This window comes from Uloborus diversus, unplaced genomic scaffold, assembly GCF_026930045.1.
Source record: "Uloborus diversus isolate 005 unplaced genomic scaffold, Udiv.v.3.1 scaffold_11, whole genome shotgun sequence".
NCBI classification, from domain to species: domain Eukaryota; kingdom Metazoa; phylum Arthropoda; class Arachnida; order Araneae; family Uloboridae; genus Uloborus; species Uloborus diversus.
The window spans coordinates 8,552,587-8,576,572 of record NW_026557765.1 but is presented as its reverse complement, the minus strand read 5'-3'; the positions used below and the strand labels follow the sequence as shown (position 1 = coordinate 8,576,572).

The 23,986-nt window shown below is 31.7% G+C and overlaps 1 protein-coding gene across 1 annotated transcript; it reads right to left on the bottom strand.

Moving 5' to 3' along the window:
* Positions 1 to 1,704: 1,704 nt before the first annotated feature.
* LOC129232139 (DNA-directed RNA polymerases I, II, and III subunit RPABC2-like) lies at positions 1,705 to 23,747 on the bottom strand. Its single transcript, XM_054866379.1, has 6 exons — positions 23,648 to 23,747; positions 18,164 to 18,197; positions 16,621 to 16,690; positions 14,793 to 14,920; positions 6,793 to 6,864; positions 1,705 to 1,901 (listed from the first exon to the last, which is right to left on the bottom strand). Exons 2-6 carry the CDS (start codon positions 18,187 to 18,189, stop codon positions 1,811 to 1,813), a joined length of 387 nt encoding a protein of 128 aa, XP_054722354.1. The 5' UTR covers positions 18,190 to 18,197; positions 23,648 to 23,747; the 3' UTR covers positions 1,705 to 1,810.
* Between the last annotated feature and the right edge of the window lie 239 nt (positions 23,748 to 23,986).

Below are 23,986 nucleotides of genomic sequence, written 5' to 3'. Positions count from 1 at the left end.
GTAAAATTAAAGCATGAGGAGCAAACATGGTAGAAATGTAAGCGATATTTTTCTGTTTTTGGAAAATCAGAAAGTAAAACCCCTCAGGCCCTAAAAAAATATCAATCACGCCACAGTGGGGCGAAAATGGCAAAAAGCGCTAAAAAATGTTTTTCAACCCCTCTCTGTTTGTTTACACAGGCATGTAATTAACGAGTTTTTTTTTTGGGCTCAGGGTCCAAAATTCGCAGGTTTACGCAGCTAAATTCCTTTTCAGGGTCTTTCCACAGACCATTTATGACTAATTAATATTAATTTCTAAGAGGACATAAGAGGAAATTTTCTTAGTAGAGTGTTTTGAAAAAAAAAAATCTTGAATTCTCTAGTTTTCGGTGCTGATCAAAACCGATTTTCGGATTGAATATTCGGGTATTAATTTTTTTCGTCCTATTACTATCCTTGGACAGGACAGAAGTTAAATATACCCGCCTTTAATAAGAAAAAAATTGACTGCTTATAAGCAATTTTCTTAAATTCCCCTGCTCACGGTTCTTCAACTTTCTATAGGCTTTCTTTAGCTTTGTAATGGGAAAAGGGCTCTAAAATTCCAGTTCTGATTGGCCTGTGCAAATTTAATAATCCTCAATTGGTTGAATACAGGAAAAAAAAACCATTTATAAGCGCTTTTTAGCGTTTTTGCACCACTGTGCGCCATAGAGAAGCCTGAAAAAACAGGGAATTCAAAAATCAACAATTTGAAAATTTCCTCAAAAACCTGGAAAGTGCAGGAAGTTTTTTCTCTCTTTTTTTCCATTATACAAAATTCCATGGTCCAATATGTAACCTGACAAAGAAATCAATGCAATAAAAAATGGTAATTTTACTTTCAATGTCCCCCCCCCCCCTTTGTTAGTATTTACATTTCTTTAGTGAAAACAAAAATTATTTAATGTTTTATTTGTCACAATTTTTAAATTTATGCTAATTTAATTTAGAGATCATGAGATCAGTCAATAGCTGTTCTGCATAACTTATTTTTTTTTTTAGCAAAGAGAAGTATTTTTCTATAACAGTTAAATATAAATCAGAAAACCATTTTTTTATTTTAATCAATTCTTTACCTCCTCTTATTTTTTATTTTTTTCTGTGCTATACATTCATATAGGGAATCCCCCCCCCCCCAAGAATTGAGTGGCAATCCGGTGTGCTTTAAACACAGAAGCTCTCCATATTAAATAAATAATTAAATTCGAAACACTGTTTACAAGAATTTGTTGCCACAAAATAGTAATATGAATAGCAATCATAACAACAGTTTGGAATGAAGACCTTCTCTGAAAGATACATTAGATTTATAGAGTCTCTCAGCTGTTTTGGGTTTTTATTTTTATCTGCGCCAAAAATTAGTACTCGAATCTTTAAGATGCAGCGAAACTTTAGCTTAAACCTATGCAAATATTATACATTCACAGGCTTGGTTAAAACCTTTGCAGAGAAGGATTTTGCAACATGAAATTAATTAGTTAAAATGTTGTTTAAATAATTTTAAAAACTAAAAATATTCCGTCGTAAGCAAAAGACGTGGCAGATTGTAGTGTACTATTAATTAAACATTCACAATCTTTTCTCCTCCACTAATTTGTATTTTAGTTTGGTTTTAAAAAGCACAATAGGCACTTATATGAATTAACTAACATAATACTGAATCACTTTGAAACACTACTATGAAACAAAATTGAGAATTTATTGGACAATTAGATGGTTTCAAATAAATGAATATTTTACACATGAAGATAAAAAGTTCAACTTGTCGAAAAGTGACTTGACAAATTCACTCTGTAATTATAAGCTCATCCACTCCCCAGTCTTCATAACTGCCATCTGGCAAGTATCTTCTTATGATAATAGGAATTTTTCTGACCCTAAAAAAAATAGACAATATGTTAGAAAAATAGCTTTTTTCATACCTGTATCTCAGAGCCAGACTGACATACGTTCAAAAATTGCAGTTTTCCGTTTATATATTATAGTTATATAAATATTTATATATTATAGTTATATAAATATTTATATATTATATCTTTACTAATAATAAAGCTGAAAGTCTCTCTGTCCGGAGGATGTCTGGATGTCTGTAACGCGCATAGCGCCTAGACCGTTCGGCCGATTTTCATGAAATTTGGCACAAAGTTAGTATGTAGCATGGGGGTGTGCACCTCGAAGCGATTTTTCGAAAATTTGATGTGGTTCTTTTTCTATTCCAATTTTAAGAAAAAAAAATCATAAGATGGACGAGTAAATTACGAAATTATCATAACGTGGAACCGTAACATGGCACAAGCCAATTGGCGAGATACGAAATTATCATAATGTGGAACCGTTTGATTGGTACAAGCCAACTGGTGAGAAAATTCACCATACATTATTTGTAAATATACAGGCGAACCAAAAGGCCTTTTGATTTTTCTATTACGGGCAAAGCCGTGCGGGTACCACTAGTATATAAATATTTTCCTCTCTCCTGTAAAGTTGCGATTATGTAACTTCCGTTTGTCTGGCTCTGAGGTACAAATATTTCTTTCAAGTACAGTATAATATTTTGAATCAAAACTAGTTAAAAAATTTATAAAAATCGCAGAACTTCTTTAGCAACATTTTTTTTCTTGCGCCCTTTTTTCCTGTGTTTTAAGGCTAAAATCAAGCTTCAACTGGATACGGATTTTTACCGTACATATTAATTTCGTCGATAATAGTAACTACCAGGAGAAAAATAGCCAGCAACTTACTGTGAGAACTAACACAATAATAAATTTTGAAATTTAAACCATTTGTGTAAAAATTTTTGTTTTTAAATGGAAAAAAAGTTATAACTTTTAAATTTACTTTGCTGGCTTCATTCTTAACTAACAAATGTGAAAAATAGCGTTTTTCAAATTCAAAGGTTCATTGTGTAGTACTCAAAAAGAGCTAGTTACTGGTTATAACTATTTCAAACCATAGTTGCACGCTTAAAGTTATCTATAAAAACTAAAACATTAAAAATAACTGTATGTGTCAAGAGGGGAAAAAAATTGTTTTGACTCTCTGAATGGTGCCAATGGTGCCCATTTTCACATTTTTTAATTGAGCATGGTGCCCAACACACTTTTCAACATCAATATAATTTTCAGTAAGTTACCGCCCTATAGCCAGGGCTAAGGCAGAAATACATGAAATATGCCGCGAGACTGAGCTGGTGCTGTATTTCATGTATCAATCTTATTATTTTTGCAATGAAGTTTTGTTGTGGTATAATTTCTCTGCTAGAGGTAATCCATACTTGATGCTTAACAGGAAAATAGTATTAAAACACTAGAACTGAGGATCTTTCAGCTCACATGAATGAGTTATTTTCTTCAGTATAAGCTTATGGTCAATCCAAAATGTTTCTAGCTAACATTTTGCCTAACCCGTTGAAACTTCATCACAGAACAAAATACTTTTTGCTTATGTGCTCTATAAAACGCATCAAGTGAAATACTGGATGTCTGCCTAAAGCCAGAAATTAACTGTAGATATCATCACGCTTATAAATAGCCATCTTTGCTAGAAAGGAGGTACTGCTCTCACTTTCAACTATTTACCAAATGTTCTAAATTGCTACAAGAAGAAAATTTTTCTGCTATGAAAATTTTTAGCATTCTTTCGGCCCCCTGATTTGTGAATATAATCTGAAAAGTTTGTACTTATTTTTTTTTAAACTTTGGTAAAACAAAAAGGTATAAAAACTTTAAAAACTTTCAAAGATGAGATACTTATGTTTAACTGCATTTTTGCAAAAAAGCAAAATGAGAAAAAATTACTGCAGTTCACATTAATATTATTGAGAGAAAATTAACCACAACATTTTGACATGGATCTATTAAAAAACCAGCTATAGTTGGGGAAAACCTAACCTGGCAGCATTGTGAAAGCCAAGCAGATTCTAATCACAGTGTTGCAATGCTGCCAGGTTCCCCAACTATTAATGAATCAATTATTTCATAAAAGGTGTAAGTTCTACAGGAATCCATTGAACTTATGCCGTTTTGAAAATAATCAGTTCAGATAGTAACATTGATTGTCAGGAAATGGTACAACATTTTGGGCTATAATTTAACCACCTTGCAGTTCTTGACGAGATGTTTCGTCCGTTTAACATGTAATTCTGTTCCAACCGCAAGGGGTTAAAGCCCAAAGTATTGTTTCAGAGAAATACAGGATCTTACTACAAATTTACTCTCCCATGAACAAATACTTATAGTTTAACTGGTTCAAAACAGAAACTACATACTCTCAAAAGATAGGATGGTCAACTTGATGAAAATCTCCTTTTAAATATGACTTTTCAAACAGCTGAACCTTACTTCGAGAAAAAATCCTATACAAAGATGAGTATGATTCTGTCTAATGACAATTTTTTTTTTTTTAACAAGGAAAGACTTACTCTTCCTTGAAATTCAGTATGAAAGCCTTTTTACACAAATTATTTAATTAAGAAACTTCTTATGTAAACAGTTGAATGGGGGTGTAGGATATTTTTTTTTAAAATTATGTTTGAACACTTATTACATGAATGTCTGTATATTCTGAAGTAAGGCATAATTTATTAACTAAGAAAAAAAGGTTTGTGAGCTGATATGAATCCAATGGGTCAAAAACGTGTTGAGATTTGTGGGACAAAGGAAATTATTGAGAGAATCGAAAAAGTTTAGCAGATACCACATGACACGCAAAGCTTTGCCACATACAAATATTGACTGGTAAAATAATGAGCAAGTTCAATTTTACTCATTCTAAATTTCATGCAACATTTCATACCACACTTTTCACATGAAATACAGATCTAATACATATTTTGTACATAATTTTGAGTTCAAGCAACACAGAATTAAAACAAAGTTGATGACAGAAATCAAGTTTTTTTTTCTTATTAATAACAGAAAAAAATCCATCAAGTATTTACAGCATATTGAAAAGTATTTTAAAAATTCTTTAGGCACACTGAGATTTGCAAATACACAGGGCCTGATCAAGCCAAACTGGTGCCCAGGTCCTGAGTAGATGTTAGTGCCCCTCCCCCCCACATGAGAAAATCCGCGCCATTTTAAAGTCAATGTTTCATACTAGAAACTTAAATACTAGAAACAACATTTTAAAGGTACATTACTACATTTGAAAGGAAATCTGGGATTTGAATACCAAACACTTGATTGTCACCAAACTAATCACAGTTAAAATTGCCTCTTAAGGCAAAAAAGAGTTAAAAAGCAATTTAAAACTGCAAAAAAACAAAAAAAAAAAATCTTACTAATTCTGACATCAAGTTTTAAAAAAGCTTCTTTCTGGCTTTAACAGAGGCAAATGTGTCAATCAAATAATTGAAATCTATGTTTGATGTCACAGAATTTTCAACGGTCAAAAAGGAAAATGCCTGTAAATTATCCTGAGAAACGCAGCTTCTCAAATGATTTTTTATTCTTTTCAAAAATGAAAAAGAACGTTCACTGGAACAGCTGCTAATAGGCAAGGTAAGAAGAAGCTGCAGGGGTGAATCCACATTCGGAAATGTATGTGTAATGTTTAGGGATCTTATCCTTTTAAAACATTCTCCAAGAGAAGGGTTACCTTTTGCAAAAACTTGAAAGTATGTTAATTCTTCTGGAAAATGTTCATCTATGTCATCCGAGTAATTATTTTGAAATTCCAGAGCTAAGGGACAATGACTTCTTTATGCAAAATTTTTTTAACTTTATGAGGTTTCGAGCTGATTTTTTAAAAAATTTGAACTTTTTCTCCCTTAAAGTTGAGAAAAAATAAAATGAGCTTTAAAATAAATAAAAAAAGGAAGAAAGTAAGTGAATTTAGGCTAGGCTATTTTGGTGCCCCTAAATTTGTGGTGCCCAGGCCCGCGGACCCGCCGGACCGTGCGTTAATCAGGCCCTACAATAATTTATGTTCACTCCTCTTCACCTGACAAAAAGCTATTCTTTTTTTTTTTTTTAACACATTACAGTGAAATCCTGATACAACTGTACAAGCAAATACAATTTACATTTTTTAAAGACTTGCTTAAAAAAAACACCTTGTCAAAATAAAGAATTTTTGTTCAAAATTAAGTACCTTAAAGGGCCCTTTGTCACAGGTCACTTAAAGTACTTTCAAGGACACGTAGGAACCCGCAAGAGCTCACCGTTAGGTAAACGCTCATATTTTCAAAAAAAATATCATCATTCGTCATTTTCGGAGGAAAATCTATATTCCAAGAGAAAAATCAACCTCTGGTAAAATTATTTTTTTAAAGAAGCAAGGTCTGCGTTAAGCACCTGCCACGGTGCAAAATGCGACAAAATCGTAAAATTGGCAAAAGAAACTGGTTTGCTGAAAGGAAAATTCATTGCAATTTCCAAAGAAAGTAGGTTAAAAGATTGTTAAAAACCCACAGGAGAGAAAAATGAACGCTGAATGTTGAATTTATTTGAAGTCAATGTCCATTGTTATAAAAGGCAGTCTTAGATTGAAAATAAAATATCTTATGTACTCTTGTTAAGTGTCTTACTTAACCTAAGCATATTCTGCATATTTAAAATTTAAGTATAATTATACTTGGCTTTCTGATTGAAATTTTTTTAAAGAAAAGAAATTCACCACTAATTAGGCTTTGGTTAAGCATTTTCAGAATTTTGCTAGGACTTAAAATTTGGCTAATTTACTGACTAACAATCCCTTTCAAGACCTAGGACAAGTAATGTCAAGATATAATAAAATGTAGTTTATGTTCTTAATAAGTCTTACTTCAACTCTTTCATTGCAAGTTGCAAAGGATCTGTCTCTCCTTCAAGTTCTACCATAACAGGAGCATGCATGCTAGAAAGAAAACACAAATTAATGTCTTGTAAACCAGAATCTACAAAAAATATTAATAGATAATTATCTTTCAGCCACTGAGTAGCTGTAGACCTGAGAGTAAATTTCAGGCTATTTTGTAGTACCCTTGCATGAGAGCTGCCTTGGAGGGTGTGATGCACAAAGTAACAAGAAAGCAGAATAAATTTAACTTGTATGCTCTTATGACAGTAAGGTGAAATCCTGTTACGACAAAATAAATTTTATGTCCCAATTTAATTTCCATTATATTGCTCAAATTGCCATCACAACGAAAAAAAATACGCTCCCTTGAAGTTTGTTATTACAGGATTTCACTGTATTATCTTTGTTTACAGGGTGGGCACAGTCTAGACTTCCAGGCTTTCCAGAGTAAAATTTCTAACATTTCAGACATTAGGAAACGCATTTTTCAATATTTTAATTTAATTGATTTTAAGACATAATTAAACCACTATAACAAATAACATATCCATATGTACAGAGATACATACAGATATATTGTCAGAGCAACAATAGGATATCTTACTATTATTTCTACGATTAGGTGTCTTACTGTTGCTCTGAGGCAATGATATGTTTAACCCCCAAAGCAGAATAGTACTAAATTTGAGACGTACACCGCAGAACAGATGCCTGAGCTGCAGAACAATTCTGTTCAAATGTGAGGGGAAAACTCAGAAAAATCTTCTGCAGAAATTTTATATTTCTGTGAAATTTCTGCAGAAAATTGTAGCTCTTGCAGATTTTCTACAAATATCTTCCCACTTAAGATAAAATTTTGCACGAAATCTGCAGATTTCCTTGAATTAGAAGAAAAGCTAAAATTCTCGGAAATTATAATAATTCGTCGGAAAGCTCGCAAAAAATGTTGAATTCGAAAAGTCATCTGCAGGAACTTTAGATTTACTTTGAACTTAGAGAAATCTGCAGAATTTGTGCAAAATTATATCTTGAGTTGGAAGAGTATTGTAGAAAATCGGCAGTTGCTGCAGAAATTTCATATTCTAAATCTGAAAAGATTCCAATTTTTTAGCATTTCTGGTTCCCCTTTTGCTTATTTTTCCCAATCGAACTTCATTCATTTCAATTTCATCCATAAACATATATTTTGGAAATGTGCCAACATTGAAACACATCCATTGTGGAAAATTGCGTGCCTTGTTTGAGATTTCAATCTTTTTGCATCCTGAAAATATTTCAATTTCTTGTTTAGAAAGTTTTAAAGTGTTTTATTATTTGCTACCCTAACTCGACTCATTTTATTTATTATTTTAGTAATTTATTTATTGCTTTAATTTCTCCTTCATGCCCTGTAAAATTAACCCAAAAAAAACGTAGTTTGACGCCTAGGTTCGGATTTTTATAAAATTTTGTAATTTTGCTCTTTCTATGCATTTTAGAAAGCATATAAAATATTTTTGGTGAATCTCAATCAGTTTAGGTTCCACAAAAATGCATGGCAACAGGAAAAGTTTTAAAAACGGGGGGGGGGGGACCTCCTGTATGAAACTATTGATTTAGGGGTTACGATTTGTGGAAAAGTTCACGTTGATTGCTTTGTGTATACAATATTCCAAGTACTTGCAGAACAATTTTGGTCAAATGATTTTACATAGCGGAGCATCGTCAAGTATTCTGCTTTGGGGTGTTTAACGCTCCTACAAATAAGGCAGTGAGAAGCAAAGGGATCTAAGTGGATATTTTCAAGTTTTGAGTGAAACCTGATAAAAGATGTTAAAAATTTAGCACAGTGGAAAATGTGAAGAAAAAGTAATTAAAATTTTTTGATTTACATGTGCCTCCCTTTTGCTTGAGTACTAATAAAATTTAAGATGCCATACAGAATGCATATTGTTCTTTAGACCTGTTCAAATAACATTGCAGTCATTTTGCCAAATTAATTTCTTTACATTCAATTTTACTAAATTCATAAATTCATAGCTGCCAACCTCCAGATAAAACAAATAAGAAAAAAATAAAAGTGCTAAATGAGTACTAAATCATGAACAGGAAGATTTAGAACTAATTAAATACAGTTCTGATACCATATTTTAATTTTCCTTACTTTGTAAAATTTTCCTGTTTAATCAAAAAATAAATAAATAAATAATAATAATTTAATTTAACTGGAGGCACATACAAAAAATATTTTTAAAAATATAAACTGATTTAGGTGTTAAATGGCAAATTCAAAATGTTCCAAAAAATAATTTAACAACTTTGAGCTCGTTCATTTAAAATTTAGCGTACTCCCACCAAAAACATACATTCAATAGTTTACAAGCTAAAACTAAGAATGAAATGTTAAACTAAAAAATAAAATAAGCAGATTTAAGTTAGCTCGTAGCATATGTTAAAATAGCTCCCAACTTTTAAAATAGTTCAAATATTTAAAAAGATGCAAAAGGATTGAAATCTCAAACTTAGCTTACAATTTTCCACAAAGCATGACTTGCACGAATGTTCTTTTTGAAAGATACTTAGTGCATTGTTTAAACTTGAAAACAGTAGTTAATGTACTGAATAAGATAAAATTTTCAGTTTAACACAAAACTATAACTTAAAAAATACAAAATAATCACACAACTATAGCATACAGATTTAAAGACACGATAAGTCAAATGCAATGTTCAATGGAGAGTCTAATGTGAGAAGAGGTACAAAAGCATTCAAAGTCTGAACTATACTGCCGTGCTAAGCACAAAATTCGTATCTGCAGCCAAGTTCAAAATGAGAAATTGCTGTTTAAAGTGTTGCACCTCTACTGTTTTGGAATTTTTAAAAAAAATACTTCCCATTGACAAATACCGTAAAACAGTGTTTAAGGGAAATGTGTGACAAAAAACCACCTGGTGACCGTAACTCAATTTTGATGAAAAGTGCAGATATGACTTTTGTGCTTTAGCATGACGGTATACATCTATACTTTTTTTTCAGTGCATTTTAAAAATGCAGTGATTCGAAACAATAGCACAAGGTATGTCTTATTTACCAATTGTGAAATGTTATACATAGAAAAATAAAATTGAAGGGCAAATTAGAAGCATAGAACAGAATATTACAAAATAAGGGACTATGAACTTATTTAACCATAATGTAAAAATACTTTTTCTGACCGAAATTGTCATCAATAACAATTTTGTTTAGACAAAGCAATTTCATTTAATGAAACAATGTCATAGGCTGCAAAAGAAATTGACCACTATTTATAAATAAAAGGGATCTGTTTTTAAAAAGAAAAGATTCAAGTACTTTACAGTAATAGCTTGAAATGGGGAGCAATTGGTGTAACAGCAAAATCGGTGAAAGTAGTTTGTCGCAGCTTTCAGAGATTTGCAGACTGCAGTTTTTCGACTTCACTGAGATTGAGATTGGTTTTGGATACGTAATTACACTGTGCTTTTACCAGGCTTGTCATTTTGAAATTTTCTACGAGAGGAAGGGAAGCAAACAGTACATAATACATGTTATAGGGGGGGGGGGGGAAACAATGAAATGCATAACTGCACAAGGTTTCTAAAACCCAAAGGGATGGGGAACTGACCAGGCATGTGTTGCACAACATTTTTAATTAATCAGGCATTTACAAAGCAGAGGTGATAATTCAGAATAAAAAAATCCTGAACATTTGATTATGAAAACGAAATAAGCTGTAGTTCATTACAGGAGTTTAATCATTCATAGGAGATTTAACGCTGACAGCTAAGAGCTTTATTCAGAAGATGTCTTAAAGAAGGACCAGGAAGTAGTACAAACAATAATACTCATTGATAACAGCACCTCTTATGGTAAATGAGTATTTTTCAACCTTTTTTGACCCAGGGATCAATTAAGATTTTTGAAATTTTCTCTCTTGTACAAAAAAAAAAAACTTACTAGGCATTCAAGAACTGTTACTTAAGAATTTAACTGTGATTCACAAGCAAATAAAGCTTAAATGTGAGGATAAGTAATTATTATAATTAGCATATTAAATTGAATAAGCCTCTGAGGACATCACAGAATATTATGAAAAGTAATTGTAAGGTTAAAGTAAAATATAGTGGAAAATTATTAATATTTCTTCAAAACTTTTTTTTTTCTACTTTGACGGGTAAAAATCTCAGAACTTTCTAAATCTTTCCACAATTGGACCAGCGGGTGAGAATTGCAGAAGTGTAAATCATATTAAATACAGTGGAATCTATTTACGCAGACCAGCTGCATATTCAGACCAAACCTTAAAGAACCAAAACAAATTCCATTACACTAGCCTAGTATTATTGGCTTATTGGGACCAAAAAACTGTTTAATCGAGGCAAGGAACATGAAAACACATTGGAAAAAAGATAAAATTTGCATGTTTGAAACAAGTTTAAGTGTGTCAATGAACATAATAGTGCAATAGAAATTAATAATGATTTTTCATAACTTTCAATTAAATTCAGCAATATTTTCAGGAAAAAAAATGGTTACCGAAACTGCCATTGCATGGCGACAGTTCCAGCAAAAATCAGTGCCACAAAAATTTTGGAGTAAAAATTTCAGTAAAATTTTAAATTTTTTCAGTTTAGTTAGCGCATTCAAAAATATGTAATTTTTTTGAAAAAGAAAATGTTAAAGAGTAAAATATGTAAATTACATTTCATTTTTAATGAACAATTAGTACTTTTTATCACTTATGTTTTTACTCTCACATTTTTAGTTCTGGTTGTTGACTTGAATGATACTGACTGAAAGGAATAACTGAAACCATATCGATCTGAATGAACGCGTTTCTGAAAGAGATTATTCGCATTATTTTAATTTATTTTTTAATGGAAAAAATTTGCAGGCAGCAATTTTTCTTCTTTGTATGCTCACCATTCATATGGGGCTCACAATAGTCATAAGAGCATTTAAATGTTTTGTGTTCGATTAAGCTACACAGGTCCTGTTCACTTAATGGGACCAGCTAATTATTAGGACTAAAATGGCCTTTTCCCAATGTGGTCCTATTAACTGGAATCGACTGTATGTGATAAAAACGCTTTTTTAATCAAACAACACTTATCTAACCATGTGACCAAAGAATTAAAGCAATTACAGTATCTTACTACAGTTAATTGCACACTTGGGTTCTGGAAAATATGGAAGTTATGGAGTCGGTCCGGATAAATGAAAATAAGAGTAAATAGAAGCAAACTATCCCTTACGCATGTAGTAATTTTTGAAACTAAACTGTTAGTGAGCAAAGACGAGGCAACTTACAGAAGTGGTTCTCAGAGTTCCGTTTGAAGATTAGAATGAAATAAGTGGTTTTCGAAGTTAAGTGACATATTTTCCTCTCCAGCAGGTTTACAAGTGTGAAGTAACTGGTTTGAACTAGTTTTACTTTTTCCCACATTGCTCCACCTCTGAGCGATGCACCTTAGGTTACAACTAGTTTACTTGCTATGAGAACGGTTTCTTAAATATTTATTTATAAATTTCACCTTCACAGCTCTTTTTAAGAGCAATTGAGGTTTTTACGTTTATCTGATATATACTCTAGTCTGAGGCAAATGGAAACAACAAAATTTTCATTCTTTGGAAGATTAAATTTTGATGTAAACACTTAGTGATTATTTTGCATAAATTATTTTTCTTTGTATGATTTTTCTTTTTAAATGATTTCAAAACTCATTTGGAAGACCCAGCTGGTTGCATGCAACCTATGGGCCACAGATTGAGTATTGCTGATGTAGAATTTCTTAAGCTTCTAAAAGGATTATGTACAGTTCAAATATCTACAGTCTCATGGGGAAATAAAAAGGGTGTTTCCATTTACCTCATAGTCGTTAGAATAAATGTAAGCAAGATTTAATTCGCTAACAAAGTCATAAAAAGTCAAATTTTTCATTCTCAATTACTCTCAGAAAGTGTAGCCTTGGACACGATGCACGAAATGTTAAGCCTTGACTCAGGAGTCCCTAACCTTTCTGTACCAAAGAGCACATCGTAGAATGTCACTCGAACGGTGGGCATCATTATTTTCAAAATGTTATTTAGAGTTCGATAAAGCTAATAATACATACACGCAATGTATAAAAAAATGCAGTTTTAAAAATATAAATTCAGCACTTATAAATTGTTAATATTCTTATACAAAATAAATAACTACAAAATGATAAATACAAAATCAAAGAAGTCTAAAATATGAACACTTCGAATTTCAAAGCCAATATGATTTTTAGAATTAATTTTCATTAATCATTTTTTTATAATCAGAAGAGTAGGATGATTTTACAGGTTTTAAGCAATCAAGCTGCATTTCTGTACGTCGTGAAATGTAATTTGATTTTATACACTATACACTGTCAAAAATTCTGATTAACACAAGTATTTACGAAATCGGAAAACAATTTTAATTCTAAATTTGTTTCACTCGATAATTTTTCAGAAATTCTCAGTTAATATACAAAACATGTCCAATATACAAAATTTCTGTACCTCCCGTTCTTCAATGCTTATAGCAATGTGTGCCTTTATTTGTATTGTTCCCAATTTCTGTTTGGCTGTTTAATCTATATAGACAAAAAAACTTATGCATAAAATTAAACTTTTTTTCAAAAATACTAATCGCTGGCTGTGGGCACATGAAAAACATTCAGAGGCCACCATTGTGCCCATGGGCATAGGGTTGGGGACCCTTGCCTTAATTAATTCTAAAGAAATCGAGGGATCTAAAGTTGAAATATAAGTAATTCCCTGTCAATTGAACTAATTTTTCCAAATCATCCCTGCTCGACCATCCCTGAATTGGATGAAATTTTATAAAGATGTAGAGATTTCTCTATGCAAACCTGAACAAATTTTCAATTTCTAAGATCCAAATCCTAAGGATCTAGGATGTCCCAAAAAAGGGATCCAAAATGGCAGATCAGCATTTCATGACAAATTGCCATGTTAGGTTAAGATAGCAGAAAACTCACACTAGACTGAAAGTTTAGGAGTTTAAAGAACATAGGCTGTTAATATTCAGGTATTTTTGCAAGTTTGAGCTAATTAAACTTCGTGTAGCATGAATGTAAATTCATGGAAAAGCACGTTGGAGAAATTTTTACGTGGATTTAAAGGTGTCATAAAATTTGGACAAAAATAATTCAAAACCTGTTGTTTTTTTAGTAGGTTGGTACTACTTGAATGCATTACCAACCAAACCTACTTTACATCCCTAAAATTTCAGGCTTCCAGCAAAGGCACTCATATAGGGGGCAAGTGGGGCTACCTTGCTTTTAGTGCTTTTTTCTTTGCAAAAATGCATAAAAATTCCTTTTCCAGACATTAATGAATAAGTTATTAAAAATGTGAAATTTTAATGCAGCGAAGCAGTTTATACGTTTTTGAAGGGACAGTATGAAAAAAGCATAAAATTGAAAAAAAAAACCTATAACAGGTATATGTTGATGCGCATTCGACTCTGTAGGGACCAATTTATAAAATGTCGTACTGAAATCGGTTTCCATGGGGAAAACATTCTGCTAAACCACAGGGAAAATTTTTGCCCCCCCCCCCTAAAATTTTGCATATGGACACCCTTGGTGACGTGATAAAAATTTTCGGAAACCTCAAGCCCAAACATGGCAATTTGTCAGAAAAAGCTGATTTGCCATTTTGGAGCACTTTTTTGAGAGATCCTAGATCCTCAGTTTTTGGATCTTGGAAGCTGAAAATTTGTACAGGTTAGTTTCAAAGACATTTCTACACCTCTATAAAAATCATCCGAATCGGGGATGGTTGAGCGGGAACACTAGGTCACTTGACATGGAATGACCCAATATTGAAATTCTGTTCCATTTTACTCCAACTGCGTCTAAACCAAGAAAACCTTCAATACAACCTGACGGTATTATTTGTGTGTGATTCTCAATAAAAAGATTCAAAATTAATCACTATCAGTAACTTACGCTATTTGCAGAGCTCTAGTGCCAAGAACTCTCGCTCTTTCATATTTGGTCATATATGGAGTCGTGATGCGTTTCTGATTCAGTTGTGGTTGCTGGTCAGTTGCAGGTAGAATATCAATATTATCCTCCTATGCAAAATAAAAACAATTAAAAATGAAGTTAACAAATAACATGCACACAATATTTTCTTCACAAAAGTTTTACCATCAGTCAGCAAACTGTCATGGTTTTACTAACAATACTGAGAATATTTCTTGTGGCACACACATTTATGTTTCAAAACCTCAGAAAACAAAACAAGTTCAATGTGGACTCTTAAGAGCAATTGCTTTCATTTGAGTAAGAGTTATTTTCATTTATCAAAGGGATTTTCCTTTACCAGCAAAAGAACAGGGTTACATTAACCATACCAAGAATATTTTGTGTCCCACAAAAACTTAAGTTTCAAAACCTTTGAAATACGAAATAAGTTCAATGTTGACTCTTAAGAGCAATTACTTTATAGCCAAAGAATGATTCTGCAAGAGGACTTTTCTCTGCTCTGTAGCAATGTACGTGAAAGAAAGATTACGTTAGTTTCATACAGTAAATACCTTCTGTTAGTGCAAATCAATCAGTTTACAAATTGCATATTTTGAGATTATGATCATTTGTAAAGTCCTTAAAACTACAATAGAGAAAAATATTTTCAAGAAACTTGCTTGCAATTACAATATGGTTATAAATTACTGTTAACAAGTATAAGTCAGTGAACACAGTGAAGCACGATTTATATGTTTCTCTTTTACATTTTTATCAATTATAAGTTTTTAAAAATAATCCCTGCAAAGTCTAATACACATTAACCTATACCTATTCTACGTTCTTTCGTTTGTACGCTTTTTTCATACAGTCCCTTCAAAAACGTTAAACGGTGCTTCACTGTATCAATAATATTTTGAGTTAGAATTTGAAACAGATGTTTAATGCACATATCACACTAGCACGGCTGTAATTAGCTTCTGGAGGAGGATTTTTGATCAAAAGTCTTTACATGTCTATAAATAATTGTTTTATAATTTGTTATTTGCATGACCTAACTGTTTTGGAATTAATGAAGGGAATTTAATAACATTACACTTTAACTAACAAACGAACATTTTAACTAAACCCAGAAGGTTTTTTAACAACATAGTGCATAATTGCTATCTTGCAAGGTCTTGAAAATTCAATGTGTAAAATACTTATATAATGTTTCAATAATGAACACGTACATCAGCCTTATGAAGATTATAAAACACATCTATACTTGATTTTCAAAAACCTTCCTTAACAAGTTTGCAGCCCAAAGACTGCCCCTTTGCCAAAGCTCTCGGAGACAACTTATATACCATACTGATTGAAGGGGAGAATCTGTTCAGCGTATCGCTCTGGAGCGAGATCAGTAAAGAAAGTGTTAAAAAGAGCTGAAAATAATCCCTGCATTTGAGTAACTCACCATTTTTTCTAGCATTTTGCCTAATTTTCGCCAAAGCACAATGGAATTCCTTAACTCTTTTACTAGATCTATCTTAATGTAACTAGATATTTAATTAAAAGACTTTGACACTTCTCAAACAAACAAATTTTCTCCAACTCTTCATAAACTAGACTTTTAGTAAGCCTGTTTTGACTGAAGGCTGAATGTAGCAAGTAATGTTGGTTTGAACTAAAATGCAACAAGCGAGAAATTTTTGATGGGCATGACAAAAAGATGAGCATGTAAAGCTCCCAAAATATAATATAAAGGAAGTTAAAACAGTAAACATTTACTTCATCAGGTTAATCTATTTTTAATAATCAAAATTACTTCATTTTGTTCTATTTCATCTAATGCTTCATCTTCCGGCTCACCTTCATCATAATCTTCACCAACAGGACTGCAAGACAAGAGATATGAATGAAAACCAATATTTTACTCCCATAAATAAGGATGCACATAAAGAGCTAATATATACGCATTTAAAATTGCTACATATAAAAATAAACAAGCAATATACAGCCAAACACAAGATATAATTTTATGCTACTAAACTCTTGATAACAAATTGCTTCAAGTCATGCTTGCACATTTATTTTTTAACTTAAAAACTGTTAAAAAAATATATTATTGAAATGTTATGAAAAAAAAAAAAAATTAAGTATTACTATTTTGAATAAGAAATAGGATTATTGGTGCAGCAAATGTGTAACAAAGAATGCTCTTACCCTCCAAAGAGAATGGTGCCCCCCTCCCCCCATCTAAAATGAGATTTAAAAAATCCTTCTAAAATTCCCGACTTACGTAGTAAAAAATTCAATGCTGCGTTTTGCTTCTGAACCTTTCTTCTTGTAATTTCAAATGGCTTAGCAGCTTTTATAGCTGATACACTGCTATAATTTTTTTTCACAAAATATTTTTTTCTGCAGAGCCTATTCAAAGTTCACAGTTGCATAAACAAATGCTGCACAATGATTTGTAAATGCTACTCAGGGGCGTCCCAAAATTAAATTTTGAGAAGTCGGAAATAATTCTTAATGTGCTGAATGATGATAATTTTCCCGAATGAAACTCCAAACTTCACCAAAAGAAAATTCTTTTTTTTTTAAGGGGGGGGGGTCACAGTGACCTCTCATCAGAACACCCCTAACTTTAGCGAATTGCACTAAACCTACAAAAAAAAAAAAAGCTCACAGTAACAATTATTTACTTAATAACCATAATTTAAGAGAACAAGAAAACAGATGAAATATGTACATCAAGCCATTAATCGTTTGAAAAGTGTTGATTTCCTCACATTAAAATTTTAAACAGCAATTCTAAATTCCGAAATCCAGAAATATGTTGGATTTGGGATCCTATCTTATTTTTAATTATGAAGATAAAAAAGCAACGATCTGTTTGTTTTTTCTTCTCTTGCTAAGAAACACGTCTGTAATTTCTCTGGAAATTTCCTTCAATTTCATACTTAGTCACTAACACCAATGGCTAACTTTTAGAACAATTGCCGCCGAGGGCATTGGTCGAGCTCTACATTCAAGGAATATTATCACACACAACAGTACAAATTTCAAAGATTGCTCCCCACAAAAGCAAAACTTGTCTTAAAAATACAATTTCTTTCAACCAAAAAACCAAAAGCACATGTGAAAAGATAAAAAAATAATGGTAATTCATAGAATAGTTAAGTAACACTTAAATTGGGAAGAAGGTGAAGAAATTAAAATGTAAGTTTAAAGAGGCATGTATTTTTTTTGACAATTACAAAAAAATATAAATTATTGTGCAATGAGAAAAGCTGTAAGGTTTAGTGTTATAAAACATAGGCACTCAAACTGACTGAGTGACTAGAACTAAAATCAGAAAAACTTACTCATCTGGTTCATAGTCATCAGCCATGCTATGACCTAAAAAGATAACATTTTCAATATATTTAAAAAAAGTCAGTAAACATTGTTTTTGAAATATGTTTTTTTTTTTTAATTAAGAGTCAGTAATCCAGTGATCAGTTAAACACTTTGACAGATCTTTAGTACGGGACCCAAAATTTATAGATCCAGGAACACTTTCAGTTAACACAAATTTATCGGGGATACTTTTCTGGTAAAGATACGTTGCCGTTCACTTCGTTCGGCGACTTGTTTACTTCCTATCTTGGGGACAATAAAAAATTTGACTTTCCCTAGAACATAGAAATTTGTTGTGGCAAAGACTACAAATCTTTAGTATCCAATAGCAATAAATAAAATAAATCCCAAAAGATACAAAATGTGCCACGTAACATACACTCCTTTAAAGAAAAGGTACTTTTATCTGCTTTCAGGGTTGCTATTTTGTCCACTTCTTTTGTAAAAAGTCTGCGACGCCGGAAGAAATTGGACAAAACTGGATGAAATGAAAAATCAACTGATTATATCCATATATAAATTTATTGTTAGGTAGGCCTATGGTGTAATAAAATTTGTATAATTCTAATACAATATCTATTATGAATTAATCATTTAATTATAACAGAACGATTGTTAAATTTTGAATTCAATAAATCCATTAAAACTTTTAATTACACATTGGTGCAGTTAATTTTAGATCATAATTTACTTGAAAAGTAATAAAATTTAACAATGTGAATAAGGTATTGGGCTCAATTACACTATTATATTTTACAATAGTAGAAATTAAACGCAATAGAAAAGTCAAATGAAATGCTTGGAGACATACATACAAAAATAAGATTTATAGACTAAAAACATTTTAATGCTATATTTTTTGAGTTTTTATTGATGTCACCCCATAGCAAGATATTAATGTACTCTGCATGTTTTTATATATATGTTAATCTCATACAAACTACTACTTTAGTAGGGTTGTGGGTATTCAGAACAGTGTATCGGAAAAGACTATAATGAGCAAGGGGGTAGATAGTTTTAAAATGGCCATCAATCCTCATAGTTACAGCCTAGCTCGGTACAGAGCCTGTTGCTGATCATCACATTTGTATTGGTATTACAAAAACAGATTCCACTTCAATATTTCCTTTATTAATATAGTTTCTTTTTTTTTTCAATAGAATTTTTAATGTTTTCGCACTCAAACTTTTGAAAACTTTTTATTTCTACTTTTTAATTTTACAAATGCAATATGGGCAATAAACCTCCACATCACAGATAAACATCTCAAAATGTACAGCTTATGTGTTTGTTTTTATAAATGCTATTACATGCATTATAACTTGATTAACACTCATTTGATTTATATGCACACTTACATAAACTTCAACTGATCTTAGTTTTTTTATTTTCACTTTTAAATATTTTTCAATCAAATTGTTTATATTCAAATTCATGCATGCTCTATTTTTATATAAAAATATTACTTGAATAGGAAGAATCTATATAATTATTTATTATTTTCAACCTTCAAATTTTTTTTAACTTTCAGTTTACCAAAAAAGTGGACGAAATGGGCAAAATGACATTTTGTTCGAGACGGTTTTTTTCCAGGGTGGACAAAATAAACCAACCCTGTCTGCTTTATCAATAAAATCCTTTGCATGAACCTTCTGCTATGATACAAAAATTGCTTTAAAGATAAATTATAATAATTACATAACAAATTGCAACACAGCCTATATATGTTATTTGGGGTTGCTTTTAAAGTATCTAAATATCTACATTTTACAAAAGCTATGCTTACAATTTAAAATGAAAAGAGGTCAATATATTACTGTACATGACTATGAAAACAGAACAAAAGCAGAAGTGAAGAGATAAACTTTGTCATGTCCGAAACACTATTCTACGCTTTTCATTTCCTTTAAATACATAAACGATGAAATGTAGCATAAAATAAAAATTCTTATTCGAAAAATTTAGAGAATTTACTATAAGTTGAACACACCAGTAGTGGTTAGTGTTTAGTAGCGCTTCAATAGTAGCCACTTCAAGGTTTATATTTAAAAAAAATAAGATAATGGATTCAAACGTGCAGGACCTAACACCTACCACATGTTTGATGAACTTTTAAATAATTTGGAGACCTGAAATCCTATTTTTTTCAAACATAAACCTTTAAGTGTCCACTACTAGTGTGTTTAACTTACAGTGACTACTCACTTATATGCAACCAAAGGGGATGAACGAAATTTTTGAGCACAAGTGAAATTAGCGCATAAGTGAAAAACCCAAAAATAAGCTTAAATGCAAAAAGTTATTAACAGTTATAGTGATACTAATAGTACACTACCAGGGGTCTGGCCAGGGGGAATTTGAGTCTGTTAACGGACCCTTCACAAAAATACGATCACTCAAAACGGACCCATCACAAAATTCCGATCAACCAAAACGGACCCTGATTCAAAATTCTAATCAACAAAAACGGATCTTTCACAAATCATTTACTGTAAAGGCAAGTTTAAAATCAAAATAATGGCTAATTTTTCAAAAGAAATGTCGGCATATTTCTGTGATGCTTACTGTTTCTTTTATCACAGCAGAATCGAAATAGCCAGCAACGATGTTGTTGTTATAGATTTTTCTGAAAATCTTATGGCCTATATTGCTGCCTTAGCACCTTTCTCTCTCTACTCTCAATCTAAACAATAATAACACATATCAGCGAATTGAACTTGGTACTGCTAACAAATAGAATAGCTATAGGTTGGGGAAGAAATGTGATCGCGTCAGTTATGGTTACCAACAATAAAATTAACATTGACGCTAAATAAATAAACGTCTAGTAAACGTTTCACAGGAACTTGGAAAATATTCCTAACATTTTCCAGCTTGGCAATTTTTCTGCCTTTATGGTGTGATGTTTTAACGTTATCTTGAGAAGAAATTATATTAGTATTGCATTTTTTATGCTAACAGGGGTGCTCGTGTATCGATTATAAACCAGAATTCCAGTATTTTTTCCTATGTCCATATCGGGAATCTGGTATCGTCCATTGTTTTACATTACCCCACCTTTTTTTTTCTTATCTAACTACGAATTTTCGGCGAAAATGTCGGTGGTTGTCAATAATAATCATCATGTAAACCTTTTAAAATACAATTCTAAAATTGTTTTACTTAAATAAACTCTTTTATTTGCTGTTTTTCACTCTTGATGCCTTTGAAAAACGCGATCTCTTTGCATCCGGTATGACAATCAAATCTTACTCATTTTTCATGCTAACTAAGCTTTGTTACGAGGCAAATAAATAAAAATTCTCATTATTTTTAGTGAAATCATTAGTTTAAGCAGAATTCCGTGTTCTTTTAAAAGTGTCAAGACGGTTCGATGGTTTAATTTTATTTTTGCTTCAACTATGTTGATAGACATTATCAATATGTTTATCATTAACCTTTATTATGCAATTTGAAAAGATTTTACTAATATAAATTCTTTTATATTCCGTTCTTATACTTTTGATGCCTTCACTTCAAAAATTTCAATCTTTTTGCATCCACTATGGGAATGGAATTTTTTGCATTTTTTTAATGCTTACTACGCTTTATTCAGAGGTAAACAAATAAAATTTAAACTTATTTCTGTTAAAATTACAAATTTAAAACGAAATTTCGTGCTCTGGAAAAATTTCATGCGCCAAAAAGCTAAATACTGAACAACTGCCTGATTTTTTTTTTTCCAATTATTTTATGACTTTACTCTTCATACAAAAGCTTCAGAAAAAATTTCTAGTACAATTTAACAAGATGTGGAACGGTATATAGATACTGATACATCAAGGTTGACTATCCTCTGGAGAATGATATCTCCCTATTGCTATGAAAACCTTCGAAAATGCCCGAGAAAAGACAAAAAATACTGTAAAACTCCCAACAAATTATTTCAATGCCGCAGTTTGCGCCATGAGCCTCCCCCTTCCCCAAACGCATTTATTAATGTTTATAAATTTAAATTTTTCGTTTTTACAAAATAATTTTATTTTACAAAAAAAAAAAAAAACGATCTTTCACAAAATTTTTTTGATTTTTCACACAAAACTTTTTTGTTTTTCACAAAAATATTTGATTTTTTACAAAAAACGGACTCTGTGAAAAACCCTGGACAGACCCCTGACTACTAATATTAATTAATATTAGTGACAAACATAATTATATTTATGCCTTTTATGCATTGTAATTTAATAAAAATGTAAAATTTGAAGTTGTACGTTTTGTAATTTTATATACACTGTACAGTACGTAAATCCCCAAAATCTAAAAAATGTCGTGCGATTAGAGCTATAATCTACGAGGATGCAAAAAATCCTCAATAGGCTACGTCAATGCTTACCGCTTCATCACGACTGTTAGTTAAGATCCCTCTAGTGGAGTTATACGGGGTCTAATTTTAGTGACGTTTACCTTTTTGTATGTAACCCGTTCTCCCATCCCGATGTCAATTGCAAGACTAATTCCACCCCCAATCGCACACTTGTGCAGAAAAGAACAGGTTCTTGAAAGAATCCGAGCAATGGAATAAAGGCGTGTGAATGCATTCCAAGAGACAGAACAAGATCGTTACAAATCTTCGGATAAGCAAAGCGTGAATACGAGATAAAACTAAAACTTGAAAAAAAAAAATTTCGTGCATAAGTGAAAGGTGCATTTTACGTTTCACGTATAAATGAACACGAGTTAACATTGTTTTCCTTCATCGCTGGCAGGACCATTCAGAAAAATGCGCATAAGTGAAAACACGTATAACAGGTCGCATATAAGCGAGAGATCACTGTACTTGTTTTATTTTTAAATTAAATTAAAATCTATTTTAATGCATAAATGCATTATGAATTGCATTGTGTACTGACTTAATTTTTTTAAGAATTCGTATTGTTTAATTTTGTGACGAGTTACGGTTAATCAAAGCTTTTTAATGTCCTGTCCGTAACAAGCGCAAAATCACTCAGTACACAATTTAACATTCCAACTGGGAATTAGAGAACTTCCACCAACTGCAGGTTTCTGTATTTTTGAGCTTTCGCGTAAGATACGATTGAAACCCAAACCTAAACCTATTAAAAATTTATTGCAGGAACTAATGAGACTCAAAAACTAATCACTATTTTTACAACGATGAACTGTTGTTAGGTAGACAATCAGTTGCGGATTTACTATGCCGCAATTGAGAGAGGCCCCAGGACCAAGGGACTTTGGATGGATTCAAATATGCACAAGATAAATGTTTTATAGTTCCGTGATAGTCCAAGAGGCACCCAAACGTGTATACGCAATACCGACATCAACGTTTAATCAGAACAATAACGTAAATTTGACAGATAAGCATTCAACAAACATTTGAAATAAATGAAAATATTATTTCTTTTTTTTTAATGTCGTGAAAAATATCCACTTTAGAAAGAACTACTTGCTTTTTCAGGGAGACAACCACACAGGATTGCTACTAATTCTCAAGCAAAATGAGGCAATAACAACACAACTCCAGCACATTGCCAACATTTTTCACAAAACTGAAAAACCACGGTTACGCAACATAGACGTGTTCGAATGAGACATCTGATGAAAGCCTCGTAACTTCAGCGTCATTTCTACGATCACTGGCTCCAACTTGATTTTGACTGAAAGGGACTCTATCAAAGCAATTAACGCCAATGTTTATTTAAAAAGAGTGGAACGTCATGTTATTAATAAGGTTTTCTTAACTAGCGATTTATACAAATGTTTATCAGCTTTAAGAACAATTGAGGCAG